General features: G+C 38.7%; 4 protein-coding genes across 4 annotated transcripts; 2 read left to right on the top strand and 2 right to left on the bottom strand.

Annotated features, from left to right (window-relative positions):
* Nucleotides 1-1,210: 1,210 nt before the first annotated feature.
* Nucleotides 1,211-1,732, bottom strand: LOC138901373 (uncharacterized). The gene has a single exon (XM_070189130.1). It carries the CDS (start codon nt 1,730-1,732, stop codon nt 1,211-1,213), a length of 522 nt encoding a protein of 173 aa, XP_070045231.1.
* Nucleotides 1,733-7,549: 5,817 nt separating this feature from the next.
* Nucleotides 7,550-12,404, bottom strand: LOC104093731 (proteinaceous RNase P 1, chloroplastic/mitochondrial-like). The gene is made up of 7 exons (XM_009599528.4): nt 10,599-12,404; nt 10,431-10,520; nt 10,139-10,320; nt 9,908-10,028; nt 9,352-9,420; nt 8,993-9,122; nt 7,550-8,146 (listed from the first exon to the last, which is right to left on the bottom strand). The coding sequence occupies exons 1-7, from the start codon at nt 12,276-12,278 to the stop codon at nt 7,869-7,871; spliced, it is 2,550 nt and encodes an 849-aa protein (XP_009597823.1). The 5' UTR covers nt 12,279-12,404; the 3' UTR covers nt 7,550-7,868.
* A 1,520-nt stretch (nt 12,405-13,924) lies between these two features.
* Nucleotides 13,925-14,440, top strand: LOC138901372 (uncharacterized). Its single transcript, XM_070189129.1, has one exon. The coding sequence runs from the start codon at nt 13,925-13,927 to the stop codon at nt 14,438-14,440; it is 516 nt and encodes a 171-aa protein (XP_070045230.1).
* A 66-nt stretch (nt 14,441-14,506) lies between these two features.
* On the top strand, nt 14,507-14,908 carry LOC138901371 (uncharacterized). The gene has a single exon (XM_070189128.1). It carries the CDS (start codon nt 14,507-14,509, stop codon nt 14,906-14,908), a length of 402 nt encoding a protein of 133 aa, XP_070045229.1.
* The last annotated feature ends 2,764 nt before the right edge of the window (nt 14,909-17,672 follow it).

Below are 17,672 nucleotides of genomic sequence, written 5' to 3'. Positions count from 1 at the left end.
TTTAAAATAACGAATATTTGCTCTACGATTGTAGTATCTTTCCATCATTTGCTTTTGTGCCATCATTCTTGTATAAGCTAAGTTTCGATGCTCCTCAAGTAACTCCAAATTAATCAACAATGCTTGATCATTCTCCTGCTCGTTTTCTCGGGAATACCTCATGGTCTATTCATTTATCTCCACCGGAATCAAAGCTTCCGCACCGTACACAAGGGAAAAAGGCGTTTCTCCTGTGCTCGATTTTGCCGTTGTTCGATATGCCAACAATATTCCGGGCAACTCTTCATGCCTCCTGCCTTTTGCATCCTCTAATTTCCTTTTTAGGTTTTGAATTATCACCTTGTTAGTTGATTCTGGCTGACCATTAGCACTTGGATGGTATGGGGAGGATGTGATCCTTTTCATCTTCAACCCCTCTAGGAATTTTGTAATCTTGGAACCTTTAAATTGTGGTCCATTGTCACGGGTAATTTCTTTTGGTATTCTAAACCAGAAAATAATATGATCCCAAATAAAATCAATCACTCCTCGTTCTTCAATCTCCTTGAAAGCACCTGCTTCAACCCATCTAGTGAAATAATCAGTCAAAACTAAAATAAATTTTATCTGCCCGAGCCCTAGAGGCAAATGACCAACTATTTCCATCCCCCATTTCATGAATGACCATGGTGACAAAGTTCCGCTAGCTGATGTACCAGTTGAGCATAATGTTGGCACTTATCACATTTATGTACAAATGTCTTTGCATCTTGTTCCATCCGGGGCCAATAGTAATCCGCTCTTATTAATTTGAGCACCAATGAATCCGCACCGGACTGGTTTTTATAAACTCCTTCGTGAGCTTCCCTCATCATATAATCAACTTCTGATAGTCCTAAACATCGTGCAAACAGACCCTGAAAAGGTCTTCGGTACAATTGTCCATCCACAAGACAAAACTGGGCAACTTTTGTTCGTAATGCCCGGGAGGCTTTAGAATTAGCATGCAGTTTTCCATGCCTTAAATACTCTATGAACTTATTTCTCCAATCCCAAACTAGGTTTGTTGAGTTCACTTCGCAATAGCCATCTGTGTCAAGGACCGAATGCAATAGCTGAACAACTGCACCAGAATAAGCTCTTTTAATTTCCGTGGATGAACCTAACTTAGCCAACGCATCCGCTTCCATGTTCTCTTCTCTTGGAATATGGATCTCTACCACTCCCTAAACTAGGAAAGTAAAATTTGAACTTTATTCAAGTATTGTTGCATGCGCTCTTCTTTCACATCAAAGATCCCATATATCTGATTTACCACCAGCTGGGAATCACACTTTACTTCAATCATCTCGAAGCCTAATCCCCGGGATAATTCAAGTCCTGCAACCATATCCTCATACTCAGCTTCATTGTTAGTCAACAGAGCAGTTTGAATGGCCCGTCTCAGGATTTCTCCCAAAGGAGTTATTAGTACTATCCCAAGACCGGAACCTTTTACATTGGATACACCATCCGTAAATAAGGTCCGTAGATCGGAAGTAGTTCCCAATACCAGAACTGCTTCTTTTGCAGCTAAAGGCGTCATTTTCGAACTAAAATCAGCCAAAACTTGTGACTTAATTGCAGTCTGCGATTTATATTCAATATCTAATTTACTAATTTCAACTGCCCATTTAGCCAATCTTTCCGACAATTCAGGTTTATGAAGAACGTTCCTCAGGGAAAAGTCATCACAACGATAATTGTGTGACATTAAAAATAGGGTCTAAGCATTTGAGAGGCGACTACGAGAGCTAGAGCCAGCTTTTCCAGGTGTAGATATCATGTTTTCGCACCTGACAGTATTTTACTAACATAATATATAGGAAATTGCATATCTTCTTCCTCCCGGACTAGAACTGCACTCACCGCAACCTATGATACCACTAAATAAATTAACAATTATGCTCTCTCCTTCGGTTTAGACATTAAGTGAGGACCATAAAATACATCTTCAAGTCACTTGTGGCACTACGGAGTCCATGGGAAGTCATTCTTCTTCTTTAAAAGTGAAAAGAAATGGTGACATTTTTCTGACTACCTTGATATGAATCTGCTAAGGGCTGCCTACCTATAGGTCAAACTTTGCACCTCCTTTACACTTTTCAGTTGGTCCGAGATATCTTCTATGGCCCTAATCTTGTCAGGATGTACTTCAATTTCTCTTTAAGAAACCAAGAAATTTCCCGGATTGAGCTTCATGTTGTACTTCCTCAAGATGTCAAATGTTTCTTGAAGATGGGTCAAATGATCCCCTGCACTGAGAGACTTAACCAACATGTCATCAATATAGACTTCCATGGTTTTACCTATTTGGCGTTCGAACAATTTATTAACGATCCACTGATAAGTGGCGCCGACATTTTAAGCCTAAAAGGCATCACATTGTAACAATATGTATGAAAAATTTTAATAAATGAGGTTTTTCTTAATCCTCTGGGTGCACCCTAATTTGATTATGTCCGAAGTATGCATCAAGAAAACTCATCAGCTCATGCCCAGTCGAAGCATCGCATTTGGTTGTTGTTTGGAAATGGAAATGAATCCTTAGGTAAAACCTTATTTAAATCCTTATAGTTTATGCACATTATAAAAAAAAATTGGTACGACTACTACGTTAGCTAACCAATTTGGATAACTTACTTCACATTTTGAAACTATATTTATCAACCTAGTTACCTTTTCTTTTCCAACTCTATTTCTTAGACCTCAGTTATCTTCAGCTTCTTCTGCTTTATCGGAGGGAAATTAGGGTTTATACTTAGCTTGTGGATAGCCACTTCTAGTGAATACCTGTCATATCTGAATGAGACCACGCAAAACAACCAGTGTTAGTTTTAAGAAATTCAATAACTTTAAACCTGATTCGGGGCTCAACCTCATTCACAAGTAAACCTTCCTCCCTGGGAATTTTGTGAACATAGAAACTTGTTCAAGCTCTTCTATGGTTGACTCAATATGATGATTGGAATGGAAACTAGAAGCACGATTGTCTTTCCTCGTCAAACGAATAAAAAATCAGGTTGGATTTTTGCAGTGCTTCTGTCCACGATATGTAACGAAAAGATCGATCGGTTTACCGCATTCATGAAAGCACTTGCCTCTCTGGTGGTCCTTTACTTTTCTAAAAGAAAAGATAAGAGAGGTAGTCACAACAGTAGAAGGAGCTAGCTCGTCTTTGTCTGGCAGTTTAAGCCTTGGCCCACCAGCTTCTTTTCAATCTAGGAGCTGCATGATAAGAAATATCTCGATCTCGACTAGATTCTCATGACCCAACCAAGAAAACCTTGAGTCATCAACAAGAAGAACCTGAGTCATGTGATCAGTCATGTTTTATAGTCCCTATGTCATCTGCCCATAGAGAAAACAATGTTACTACTCCTCCAGGGGAAGATACGGTCAAGACCAGGGAGTCTCCAGCTCTACATCTATCTACTATTAAGAAAGGAAGGGATAGGGTTTGAGTTACCCAGCTCAGTAACAAACAAGGTTCGGAGAACAACCTAATTACGAAAGAACCCATATTGATTTGCCAAAGATCTACATTTCTGCCTTACCCAAACCAAAGCCAAGTAGGTTTTCTCCAAATTGGTATACCTGGTCTTGTGGTAGTCATTTTCTTACATTGGTAGTATATGGCCCTCTGACTTTGATCGACTTGCCCGCACAACGTCTTTTTTGAGAGAAGAGGTCAAGGGGCTAAGTGACTCTTGAAAGTCCTCTTTTATTTTGTTACATCCATTTCTTCTGTTACCTAGAATGATCTAGGCACCTGGTCAATATTCGATGTCTCTTCCTCTCCATCGTTTTTAACCAGGAAAGGAACAGAAGTTGACACCAGTTCTTGAAGCTACTATTTGTTGATTTCCTCCGCATTACTGCTAGATAAGGTGACAACATTCATTTCCCTTGCAGCAGGTTGATCACCTCTAATCTGCTTAATCCCGTCTGATGTAGGAAAATTTAGAAATTGATCATAAGTTGATGGCACAACTTTTATTTTGTGGATCCATGGCCTACCGATAATTACATTGTAGCCCATATCGCCATCCACAACTTTGAACAAGGTGGATTTCGTCACCCCTTCAGCATATGTAGGCAACACGATCTCTCCTTGGGTCGTTACGCTTGTTAGGTTGAACCCGGCCAGAAGCTTCATTGTCGGAACTTCGATTAGCTTTGCTTGTTCTAAGACCCTTAGTTGGATAATATTGGCAGAACTACCTGAATCAACCAACACACGCTTAATTTTAAAATCTAAAATATTTAAAGATATTAACAAAGCATCATTGTACGGTAAAATAAGTCTATCAGCTTCTTCCCCTGTGAAGGTGATTTCATCATCCTATGATGTTTCTAAGATTCTCTTGCCATGAGTGACTGATATTTTTGTCTTTTTTGCTGCCGAAAATGACACCCCGTTTACTTCAACCGCACCAAAAATCATGTTTATTATTAGGCGGGGAGACCCTGTTGTTGGTTTTTCCGGTTCTGTTGCATCCCGACTCCTACCGTAGTTGTTCTTGGCCCACGTTCACTTAAAAATTCACTAAGATGACCATTTTTCAACAGCATCACTATCTCTTCACGGAGGTGCCGGCAGTCGCCAGTCCTATGGCCATGTGTACCGTGGAACTCGCACCATAAATTACGATCCTTTTGACTGTAGTATGATCGAATTGGTTTCGGGAACCTTGCTTCCTTGATGTTTCTCATAACTGAAACCAACTCTATCAAATTGATATTGAAATTGTAATCCGATAACCTGGGATATCCTGAATCCCGAGACCCTGATAGTTCTTTATCTTTCAAAGTTCTGCTACTCCGTCCATGATATATCCTTCTGTCTGGTCCAAATCTTTCCGATGACTGAAAACATTTAGCTCCACGCCCATAAGATCTTTTGTTTGATAAAATAAGGTTGAAAATGATTCTTGGATGATCTCCGATCCGCATCAGGATCATTTTGAACTTTTCTTGATTCCGATCGTGATTACGACCCTTGGATGACAACGAAGAACCTAACTAATCTCCTCAATTCTAATTTTCATTCATAGAAATTATGAACATCAGCCCATGTGGTTGCTTGAAATTCCAATAAATTTTCTTTTAGCTTCCTCGAGGCATTAGAGCTTAAGGATCGAGACATCGGGTAATGCTTCTACTGCCCATTCATCCGAAACTGCCGGCAATAACATTCTCTCCTTTTGGAACCGGATCAAGAATTCTCGTAGCAACTCAAAATCTCCTTGAGCAATTCTACATATATCCTTCTTCGTAGCTTGGACTTTCCTTTCCCAAGCATGAGCTTTGATGAATAAATCGGCAAACATTTCAAAAGAAGCAATTCAGGTAAGAGTGAATACCAAGTTAATGCTCCCTTTGTTAGGGTTACGCCGAATTTCTTTAGCAAAGCTGATTCGATCTCATGCGGAGCCAAATCATTTCACTTCAAAACCGTAGTGTAAGTTTGTGATGTATTCTTGTGGATCCGAAGTTCCATCGTATTTTGGAATATCCGGCATTTTGAATTTCTTTGGAATCAACTACGGGGCCGCACTTGGGTTGAATGACAATTGAGTATACTTCTTTGAGTCCAGGCCCTTTAATACCGGAGGTGCCCCCGGATCTGATCCATCCGAGCGTGGAATTCCTTAGAGTTTTGATCGATCTGATCATTCATTTCCCTCATGAACCTTATGAGCTCGGTTTTAAAAGGATCATCTGTGTTATTTTCATTTCCGGATCTGTTGTTCTGTACCACCTACTTGATTATCATTAGATCTAAACTCCTCCCTCGAAGCGATGTTACTGGTTCTTTGTGTTGTTTGATTTGCAGGCACGCTGGGAGTGGCTCGAATTCCTCTATTGGAGTTATTTGAAGCAACTAATAGCGCTTTCTGGAGCTCAGTCATTATTCGGTCCTGTCTTGAGAGATGATTCGTGATTTCCCCTATTGTGCTCTCAAAACTTTTACCGTCTCGACAACGGGTTTATCATCCATATCATCAGGGGTAGGAGTGCACCCCGAGTATTTAGTTCCTTCTAGACCGGAGTTGACTCATTCCCATCGATACGAGTTTCACTGGTTGAATCTCCTGCCGATCTCTATCATAGAAATTATCCTCATTCTCATTGATGTTGTTTGTTCCAACATTGAGCGAGTTGTTGACATCATTGAGTGCCATATTTATTTTTATTTTTTTGCTTACTACAGAAAAAACTTCAAAGTATGTCATAAAAAGATGGATAGATCAAAGCAATACCATAATTGTCTATGTCCCACGGTGGGCGCTAAACTATTTACCCGTAAAACGGTATAATTGAATTTGTAATGTGGTTTATAGACACGTGGATTAAATTGATCTCAGTAAATAAAATAACGAAGAACATAAACGAATAAAATAAGAATAATTGAAGAAAACACAAGGATGGGCCTTGAATTGAACTTCTATGGAAACAAGAACAATGCTGAAAACTAAGTATAAGCAAAATAAGATTTTACAGAATAAGAGAGTAAGCTTAGCCTTTTTTCGTGTCGCTCAATGAGTACAAATTTCTCTATTTATAGCTAAATTAGGGGAGACAAGATCCCCAAAGCAAGCTCCTCTTTAAGGTGAATAAAAACCCTTCTTGATAGTGCATAACGGTTGAGTGTAAATGCTATGATTCTCTATAATGGTTGCTCCTTTAATGTTGTCTTCTTCAACAAGTACCTTGCTTTCAAATTCTCTTCTACGATTTTAATGTCTTCGGAGCTTATACAACACCTGTCACATGCTTGTATCCGATGTCAGCTATTTGATGACTCATCTCCTACATGTCTTTACTGCCCCGTGTCCATTCGACGAACATCCACCAGTCGTCTGTTAATTTTACCCTATACAGTATCAAGGTTGTGAAGTCTAACAAAACCAACACTAGTTGTGGTTACAGTGCCACTCGATTGAAACAGTAAAATCAATATGCAGTTCACTATCTGTTTCTCGATTTTTAAGGAATAGTATGAATTTTGTGATTGTGGTCAAACAACAAATCTTGAATTGCGAGCCCTGCAAATCAAAATTGACATGTCGAAACAATATAAGAGCTGAGATTTCAATCATTTCTATTTAGGATTTTAATGTTGCCCAAGTTGTGTGCATATCTTCTTAATGCTGGCGGTGAAAATCCACTCCTCCCCACTGCATCTTCAACTAGATAAGGCTTGTGCTTGTATTTGTGCAGAAGAAAATACCCTCTCTGCTTCAAATCATACTAGTTGTTTACAACCTAAGCAGCAATTGGACTACTTCACTTCTTTCATTTGTACAAACCTAGTAAGCTATTCTCCTTTTTTTCTGGATATCAGGTTTGTTGGAGGTTCTACTTAATCTTCTTGCGATTGCATTTTCAATGGATATAATTCTCCTGACGTTTATCTCACTCTCTTAGAATGTTGAGCATATGTAAGCTGTTCAGAGAACTGCCTCGAGTATTTTGTGCTCATTCCGAATTACTTGTTGCACATGACGGAAAGATTGAAGCAAAAGAAACGAAAAATACACCAACTCACACTGAAGAAAATTATTCACCATAAAGAATATGTTAACTACTATTATTAATGTAGCCAAAAAGAACCAAGACGAGCCTTTCCTTCCCATTTCTTTTCCTGCCAATTCCCCAGCAATGCAGGAATTCCTATCTAATTAATCTAGATGGAAGATCTGTTCAAGTATGTGGTATACCTAACAACTAGAAACTCTTCCATAGATTGGAGGCTGCAGTAGCCCAAAAGCGACAAAAGCAAATCTTGCTAGGTTGCCTTGCACTATCTTGTGTCAAAAAGGTCCAAATTCCAAAGTAAAAGATTATATTTGGAAATCAATCATGCCATCTCCTTGCTCCTCTGCAGCCTCCAGTTCTGGAAGAATTGAATGATGATCTGCAGATATTGACGGTTGTAAAATATTTTTAAGACTTCTATATATCTCTTCAGGTGCCTCCTTATTTCGATCGTGGCTGCCATGCATTTTTCCTGTCACCTTAACTTGATTTTTCCTTCTCGTGCTGGCCGTTGAATCTTCCTTGTGGTGAGGTGAGTGCAATTCAGAAGTACATTTGTGAGTGGAATCACCAACATTTTTGGCTGCATGGCATACAACCATTCCAGGAAACATGTTGTATAATTCTAAGTGCTTTGAGAAAAGGTGTGCAATGTAAAGATTGCTATTGAAAGAAAGAAATGGCATATAAGGTATCTCTATAAACACGAAACAAGTAGAATTTGATCCAAGAATCAAATGCTTTGACATCTTAACGGTTTAGGTCTCTGTGATTAAGATGTTTGATTTTACATTCATATATATCCTCTAAGCCTAGTTTACTTCATTGTGTTTGTGATGCACATGTAAAAGAACATGCTAAATGCTATACCATGCAGTCCATTTACTTGTTTAGCCATGCTCGTTTACTATATTACACATTTCTTGTAATTCCAAGGAAAGAAATAGCACAATGTACTTTGGACAACTTGACACTACCAAAAGTTAATGCAGCTGGACATAAAGAATAACAGATAGAAGCAATATACAGTACAGGAAGGCTATCTTCTTGGTGGAAGGTGCGCATGCCTATCCTTCTTTTTTGCATGCCGCTATCAGTTTATAAGTAATTGAGATTTTGTGGACTTGGAGAAGGAAAGGTTGGAAAAATAAACTGGGAGTCTGAAGTTTTTGAGTTCAGAATCACAATCATTCAAATCCTAAGCAAAATACAGAGTCACTCTTTTGAAATTTTACTAGCTAGAAAACAAAAATAAGGAATGGTGATTAGTAAGACTGGAGAAAATGTTTTCAAGATGTACAGAGGATTGTTTTCCAGTAAGTATTTAGAGCCTAAATATGATGCCTTAGACCACTAGGCGATTCTGTCAGATTGCACTAAGGCATTTATTTTATGATACTGGTTAACCTTTCTTGTAACATGCACTTACATATGTCTACGCTGGAAGACTCTTGCTTTGCCAAAGGTGAATTAGCACGTCTAATGCACAACCACGTCCTTTCTTCTTCAGATTCTTGTTGTGAGACAATTGGTACATGCCAATAGCCTTTTTCTGACTCCTGGAGACATAAGGAACAAGATTACATCTGATAGTTGTGTTAAATGACATGCAAGTACCACATAATAATGTTCTTCTCCTACATGTGCTCAATCTCTGCTATTGATTTTATTAGTGCAAATCGAGAAGAATGCCCCACCTATATTTGTATTTTGGTTTATAAAATTGATCATGAGCAATTTATTTGCTATGTATATTCTGAAGCAGATCAAGTAAAAGGCAATAATGACCTGAATTACAACAGAACAGGGAGGCGGCATGTGAAGTACTGGACCTGTTTCAGAGAAACTGAAATGCACCTTCAATTAAGAAAAGAAAATTCCTTCATCAGAAAACTGTGAAACGTACAAGTATATTTGAATTTATAGCATATAGATCATGAAATGGAGGTATCCCTTCTCAAGTAAGCTAATTAAAGAAAGATGGCTCATGTTGCTTCATGGATAGAATAAGAAGTGATATGAGGGACAATTTTATAACAAAAAGCAACGACGGCTAGAGAAGGTTGTTTTCCAATGGTCAATAATAGGTCATTGTCACCATTGTGCTGCCTAGACATAATTCGATGCCCACAACCAATTTTCTCCACCCCCTCACCCCTCACATCCCTGGGTGCCCTTTCCCTCTTAAAATAATTCCTCTAAATCTCTACCTCAGGGCCTTACCTTTTATCGATGCAATAAAACATCAGTCAAGAGAAACGAATATATTGCTAGATAGTTAATATGCCATGACTGTCTTGTTACTTTCTTGAACCTCCAACATGCATATTAGAATGAAACTCACCTGATGCCGTTCTTTCCACTTTGGGAAAAAGTCATTTCCCAGAAGTTGAAACAAATGGTCCCTCATTTCATCATTCGTCACAATTAAGCACTTAAATTTTATAGCTGCATACAGCCAGTACCTGAAGAAACAAGTTAATTCGCCATCAGAATATAAATGAAAACGAATTAGAATACAAGGCACTCAGACTAAGCACAAAGCGTCCTAGAAATAAAAGATTACAGCTCTCACCAATCATCATTGGAGCCTGTAGGTGTTGCATAGATTGCGTCAGCATTTTTCCACTTGTCAATTAACGCTCTATTGAATGGTTCATCCATCTTATCTCCAGTAATACGTCTATTATGCAAAACTATCAGCGGCCACTTTTTCGAAGGAAGCATCTGGCGAATTCCGTTGACAATAGCATTGACCTGAATGCAAATGCCAACATTCAATAGAGAAAACAGAAGACCTGAATTTTTGAAAATACAGGGGTGTCATGAAGATATCACGTTTCATTAACAAGGCATCCAACACTTACCCTAGATGGCCTAAATTTTCTTTGGCTATAAAGGCCAACATTTGCTCCATCAACAATAGCTTCAAAGGGTCCATAATAGTCAAGCCATCTCTGCAGTTGTTTCACCCTCACTAGAGACACAAATGATCCAAGAATAACCTAATCATTAGAGCAGTTAGTAAAACGTACTTGAAATTTCTGGAAGCTTGAATTTCTCTCTCTCTGCGCAGCTATAGAAGCAACTGACTTGGCAAAATTTTCAGTTTCAACAGGATCAAGATCAATAGTCACCAGCTTCTCACCACAGCATTTGCAGCAGCCGTCAGAGTCAACATATGCGTGTGATACAGTCCATTTACCATTACCCAACCAGCCTTGTCCATGCCACCCACCACCTCCATTTTTAATAGCTTCGCGTATGGTTCTTTCATCCCATTTTCTTTTCCCAACCCTTGAAGCTATCTTGCTGTTGAACCACTTCTCAATCAAATCTGCAGTAGAAGGTGAGACTTGTCGAACTCCTTCTCGAAGCTTATGCAACAAATAGTACACCTTCTCACTCCTACCAGCTTCTACACTTACTTTTAAAAGTGCCTCCAGTTCGGGTTCCTCTGGATAGACACCATGCTCCAACATGTGTTCTTCAACCATAAATGCCTTGTCAACATCCCCATTATTGCAGAAAACAGATAAGGCAGGACCATAAGATCGCAGCCTCGGGTTTATTCCATATTCTTTAATTAGCCTTACCACATCAAATGCCATGTCACCATTTCCCAATGCCATTGCCATTCTTGCAACAGATGTAAGGGTTGCTTCATTCATTTGTACCTTCTCTGACCGCATCTTCTCATATATCTTAAAACCATATTTAAGTGCATAGTGTTTCACTTCTTCACTCACTTTAATTCCATGATCTTCCTGTTCGCCTCTCACACTTTTTGTATTAGAAGCTTCTGCACTGCTCTTGAACAATTGCACCAATTCATCTAAAGTTTGACAGTGCCTATCTGAAGAGAAGCTCAACATATTAGTCAAGTTTGTTATTTTGCCATTCTTTGAAGCTTTGATTTTCACAGAACTGCTAGAGCATGTTCCCTTGGGCAAGTCAACAGAATTCAAAGTCCTATTACTACCACTTCCACTTTTTGCTGGCTGAACAACACCAGTAGCTGCAGAAGCACAAAGATAGAGAAGAACAGCATAGTGATACTGTCCCATTGCTATTCCTTCTTGCAATGCCAACTCATACAGCCTAATTGCACCAACTACATCCCCTCTCTTTGAGCACATATCCAACCCTATCTTAAATGTTGAATCGATTTTACTTTTCTTTGACCCCTTTTCCATGTTTTCCATTCTTGGCCTATTACCACCATCTTTTCTAACTTCTTTCTCTACTTTTTTACCTTTACTCTTCACTGTCCTTTTCTCAAAAGTTTCAGTCTTGGACTTATTAGAACCCAATTCTCTACTTCTTTTAGGTTTTAATCCACTCTTTGCATTTCTGTCTTTTAGAATGACTGTTTTCCCACCTAAATTTTCTCTTGAAGATTTCATGCCAACCATCTTATCTTTGGGACTAAAGGAAGAAAACCCAGAACTATTTTCATTATTAGTTCTACTGCCTGATATTTCTTGCTCTGGTTCAAAGGACAATCTTGTTTCCAAGTGAGTGACATGTGCTTTAACTTGAATGGAGGGCAAAATTCTTGGTGGTTCCAGTGTGTATTTTGTTGGTGCAGAAAGGAGAGTATGAAAAGAAGAGTGAAACAGAGTTGAAGAATGCTTACTGCAGTGAGTGAAGTAATAGAGTTTGAGTTGAGTTTGTTGAAGGGGTTTGAAGGTGATGTAGGAGGTGGAGGCCATGTGTGGCCGTTAGTGAAGCTTCATATCAATGTCGGATTTCAGCTTATTATATTAGGACACTGGACGATGTTGAACTCTTTAAATTTACTTTCGTGCCCCTAGCTCTTTCCGAGGATAAGATGTCTGCTGTCTTTTTCTCATTGATCTGATCCTCCTTCCCAGAAAACAAAACAAAAAGAAAGAGAAGAAAAACGTAACATCCTCCTATTGATAAAAAAAAATATGAAGTTTAAGATGTTACTTAATTTATGTATTATATTAATAGCATAAAACAATATTAGTTAAAAATTATAATAATAAAAAGCATCACATTGAAATTTAAACCTGAACATATAAATAAATTTAAATTTCTTAAAAGTTAAACAAAATATTATTTTAGTAAAAAGATAGTATCGACCATTTAGATCATCCTAGAGTAAACAAAAAGAAGTCGTACAATTTGGATAGACTATGACATCAACCCTCTTGTTCTCCAAATTAGAGAAAAGGAGGGGAGAATGATTAACTATGACAAATTAATGAAATTATATCAAATGTTTTGAAACTGTTAAGTTACGTGCCTTTGTGTATTTTGATGATCTAACAAACTTCATAATAAGAACCAGATCAGGAACCTGTTACACATCCTCAAAGTGCTCAAGAGCAACAAGTCTCATGTCTGGCACAAGTCCCAATAACTTGAGTCAAAGAAACGGGAGAGGGAATATATGTCCATCAGTTCCTCTGATGACACTACAAGTCAACTCTCCACAGCTGTAAAGTCGTTGCACTGTTTTCTACACACGCATAGTGCAACAGTCACTTCATGGAGCATGCCTTGTACCGGATAATTGCATACATCATCCCAATGTCCTCACTTGTATATTACCAACATGAGGCAAGAGAAATACACACACTTGCAAAACCCTAAATCATCAATTCTCTCTCAAGTGTGTTGCCGACTTTCAAGTCAGTGAAGAACAAAGCAACAACATAACCAAGGACCAGATCCCAGCGAGTCTATCATACGTCCTTAGTATTGTTGTATCTTTATTAGTGTTATCTATTTGTAACTCCTACCCAACTTACTTAGAAGCATTTCTGTATGAGATCTTTTGTAAAACCATAAACCATGTGTTTGTGTTTTGGCTAGAGTTAGTCAAAGTGTGTGCTTTGTAATAGGGTTATTACAAAGAGGCTTGTAATAGAGTTATTACATGTAGGTGAGGGATTAAGAGGTTAATTCCTAGATTACAATAGATTGTAATCTAAAGTTTGCTCAGTTAGTGAAGTTGAAATCCTACGAAGGTAGGTCGTGATTTTTAATCCCGCGAGCTGGGAGTTTTTCACATAAAACTTTGATATGTCTTTTACTTACTGATGTGTGTGTGTTCTATGAAAACTGATAGAGAACCAGGTTCTCTATACAGTTTGGTGGACCCTTAGTTTATATCAATTGGTATCAGAGCAGGTTCTTTCTACAAGGCTAACACCTAGAAAGGATCCACATGGATGCTCCACCAAACTTTGAAGAAGGTCAGTCAACCTATAGACCAGGAAGATTCAATGAACAGTATTACAGATGGTGGAAGACAAGTATGCATGATTTTACCATGGCTGAGGATTCTGAGCTCTAGGATGTCATCTGCGATGGCCCCTTCGTTCCCATGAAGACCATTGGTGAGCCAGCAGTGACAGTTCTAAAAACAAGGAAGGAGTACAACGATGCTGACCGCAAATCTATAGAGAAAAACTTCCGAACAAAAAAAATCCTCGTCTGTGGTATTGGTCCAGACGAGTATTGCAAAATCTCTGCATGTCAATCCGCTAAGGAGATCTGGGAGGCTCTCCAAACAGCACATGAAGGAACAACTCAATTTAGGCAGTCAAAGATCGACATGCTCACTACTGAGTATAAACTATTCAGGATGAAGGATGATGAGTCCATTCAGGACATGCATACTCGATTCACCTCCATCATCAATGAGCTCCACTCTCTAGGAGAAATCATTCCAAGAAACAAACTTGTCAGGAAAATACTTAGCATATTACATGGCTCTTGGGAAAGAAAAGTTAATGCCATCACAGAGGCAAAAGATCTACAAAAGCTGACCATTGATGAACTCATTGGAAATATGAAGACTTACGAAATGAAGAATAAGAAGGACCATGAAAGAAGATAACTCAAAAAGGAGAAGAACCTGGTCCTCAAGGCAGAAAACAATGACTCAAGTGGTGAGGATGTTGACATGGCCTACCTGACAAAGCGATTTCAGAAAATGGTTCTCATGAATGGAGGCATTCCAAAAAGGGGAAGCTCCAGCAAATCAAAAGGTTATGACTTGTGTCATAAATGTGGGAAGCTAGGACATTTCATCAAAGATTGTCCTCTCCTCAAGAAAGATCAGTACAAGCACAACACATACAAAATAACCAAGAGGAACCCGGTTCCTGATAGGAGATTCAAGAGAAAAGATGTCGCTGACAATGCTGTGAAACAAGTTCTTGGTGCATGGGGAGATTCCTCTAGTGAATCTGGGAAAGATGATGAACAAGGTGACACATCCATGATGGCAGTTGAAAGCGAAGCAGCTGAATATGACTCTATCTTTGCCCTGATGAAAAAATCTAATGATGATGATGATGAGTAAACTTTCTAGACGTTCAAAGAAATTTGAAGTCTTACTCTCAAAAGAAGCTTATATCTTTGGTCAATGTTTTAATTGATGCTTATCATAATCTTATAAATAATAAAAATATGTTAACTGTGGAACTAGGAGAGGTAGAACATGAGAGAGATGATCTGGCAGTCGTAGTGGTTGACCTAAAATAGACCATTGAGGTTCTAAAGAAAGAAAAAGATGTTTTAACTGAAAGAATTGAAAACGCAGAGCATGAGAGAGATGACATATTGGTGTCTAAAAGAAATAATTGAGTAATTAAAAAGGGGAAACAGTTCTAGGAACATCCAAAAGGGAAAGGAAGTTGCAAGTGAGGCACACCTTAAGCTTGAAAATTAGCTCAAATTGGTGAAATCTAGTATGTGTGCTGAACTTGAAAAAAACAGACAACTTCAGGAAGATCTAGGCAGAGTTAAAAATGACCTAGAAAAATTTCTAAAGTGGACTTGGCCCTCTGATACAATCACTGCCATGTATAAAAGCAACGGGGAAACAGGCTGGGAGTCGGGTTCCAAAAGGAAAGGACTTCCTACAATCCACATAGCAAGAATGTTATTGTCCCTGATAACTGGATTTACACTCACTGTGATAACACTAGGCACTTTAAAGAAACCTGTAAGGCTAGAATTCAGTCCCAATAGAAAAATAAAGTTTTTGTTGAAAAGGTAACTACTGCTAATGAACTTGGTCCCTCTAATAAAAAACGTGTAATGCCTGCTTAGACAAAAAGAAGTTTAATTCGCCCTTTTTCTTACTACAAGGGACCCAAACTTGTTTGGGTTCCTAAGTCTAATCCTTAATCTTCTTGTGCATGGAGCAGTGAAAGAAAACATCCAAAGATGGTATCAAAAGTTCAATTGAGCCCAAAAATATCAAGGAGTTCAATTGAGCCCAAAAATATCAAGGAGTTCAATTGAGCCCAAAAGTTCAATTGAGCCCAAAAATATCAAAAGATGGAAACTCTATCTTTTGGAAGCACAAAAGTTCACATATCACTCTTCTTGATTCAGGAATTCAAATCAGGTCAAAGACAAGAAGCTCGCTTGCCTTCTTATATTTCCTTTCTCAAATTGAGCCCAAAAATATCAAGGAGTCATTGAAAGATGCTGACTGGATTACTTTTATGCAAGACGAACTCCATCAATTTGAGAGAAACTATGTATGGCACCTGGTTTCTCGACCCTCAGACAGAACTATTATAGGAACCAAGTGGGTGTTCAGAAACAAGCTTGATGAGTTTGGGAATACTACAAGGAACAAGGCCAGGTTAGTAGTTCAAGGCTACAATCAAGAAGAAGGGATCGACTATGATGAGACCTTTACCCCAGTTGCTTGAATGGAAGCCATCAGAATCTTCATTGCCTTTGCATCGCATATTGAATTCAAATTGTTCCAAATGGATGTCAAAAGTGCATTTCTGAATGGATAATTAAAGGAAGAAGTCTTCATCAAACAACCACCTGGTTTTGAGTGTCATGAGCATCCTGAACATGTATTCAAACTTGACAAGGCATTATATGGGCTGAAACATGCCCCTCGTGCATGGTATGAAAGGTTGTCCAAGTTCTTTCTTGAAAATGGCTTTACAAGAGGAAAAATCGGCGACATCCTATTTTTGAAGAAACGTGAGAGGAACCTGCTCATTGTGAAACTTTATGTTGACGTGGTGCAAAAAACGATTCCTTGTGTGAGGAGTTTGCAAAGCTTATGGGAAGCGAGTTTGAAATGAGCATGATGTGGGAATTGAATTTTTTTCTTAGGGTTGCAAGTTAAGCAAACCTCTAAGGGAACGATGATAAGTTAGCAGAAGTACATTAAAGAGCTCCTGAAGAGATTTGAGATGGAAAGTTAAAAGACCATTGATACTCCTATTTCCACTGCCACTCGTCTGGACATGGATGAACCTGGTTCTCCTGTGAACGAAACCATGTACAGAGGCATCATTGGTTCACTCTTGTATCTCACAGCTAGGAGACCTGATATTGTATTCATTGTGGGATTATCTGCTAGATTTCAATCCACTCTAAAGGAATCTCATCTGAAAGCTGCCAAGAGGATTCTAAGGTATCTCAAAGGAACGCAAGACCTGGTTCTCTACTATCCTTCAGGAGACAGTTTTGACTTAATTGGGTATGATGATGCTGATTATGCTGGTTATCTGGTGGATATAAAAAGAGCACATCTGGCATGGCACACTTTCTAGGGTCATGCTTAATCTCATGGGGTACAAAGAAACAAAACTCTGTGGCTCTTTCAAGTGCAGAAGCTGAATATGTGGCAGTTACCTCTTGTTGTGCTCAACTGTTGTGGATCAAGCAACAACTGGAGGAATTTGGTGTGTTTTCGAATTGTGTGCCACTTATATTTGATAACACAAGTTCTCTCAACATGGAAAAGAACCCGGTTCAACATAAGCGAACAAAGCACATTGATGTGCGACATCATTTTCTCAGGGATAATGTTGAAAAGGGCCTCATCTACATGAAGTTCTGCAAAACAAAGGGCCATGTAGCAGATATCTTCAACAAAGCATTGAGCAGAGAGCACTTTGAAAAATATAGACTAACACTGGGGTTGATAAAATCAAACTGAGTACCAGGACCCTCAATAATTAGCTATGAAAGAATAAACAGGAAAACAAAAATGCTAAACAGTGTTTTCTGGCAGACTCTAACTCATCTCTAAAATGTTACAGGTAAACACGCATGGGAATTACTGAGTAAACAAGCAGTCA

The sequence above is a fragment of the Nicotiana tomentosiformis genome, chromosome 11, assembly GCF_000390325.3.
Source record: "Nicotiana tomentosiformis chromosome 11, ASM39032v3, whole genome shotgun sequence".
NCBI lineage: Eukaryota > Viridiplantae > Streptophyta > Magnoliopsida > Solanales > Solanaceae > Nicotiana > Nicotiana tomentosiformis.
This window is presented reverse-complemented; position numbering and strand designations above follow the sequence as displayed.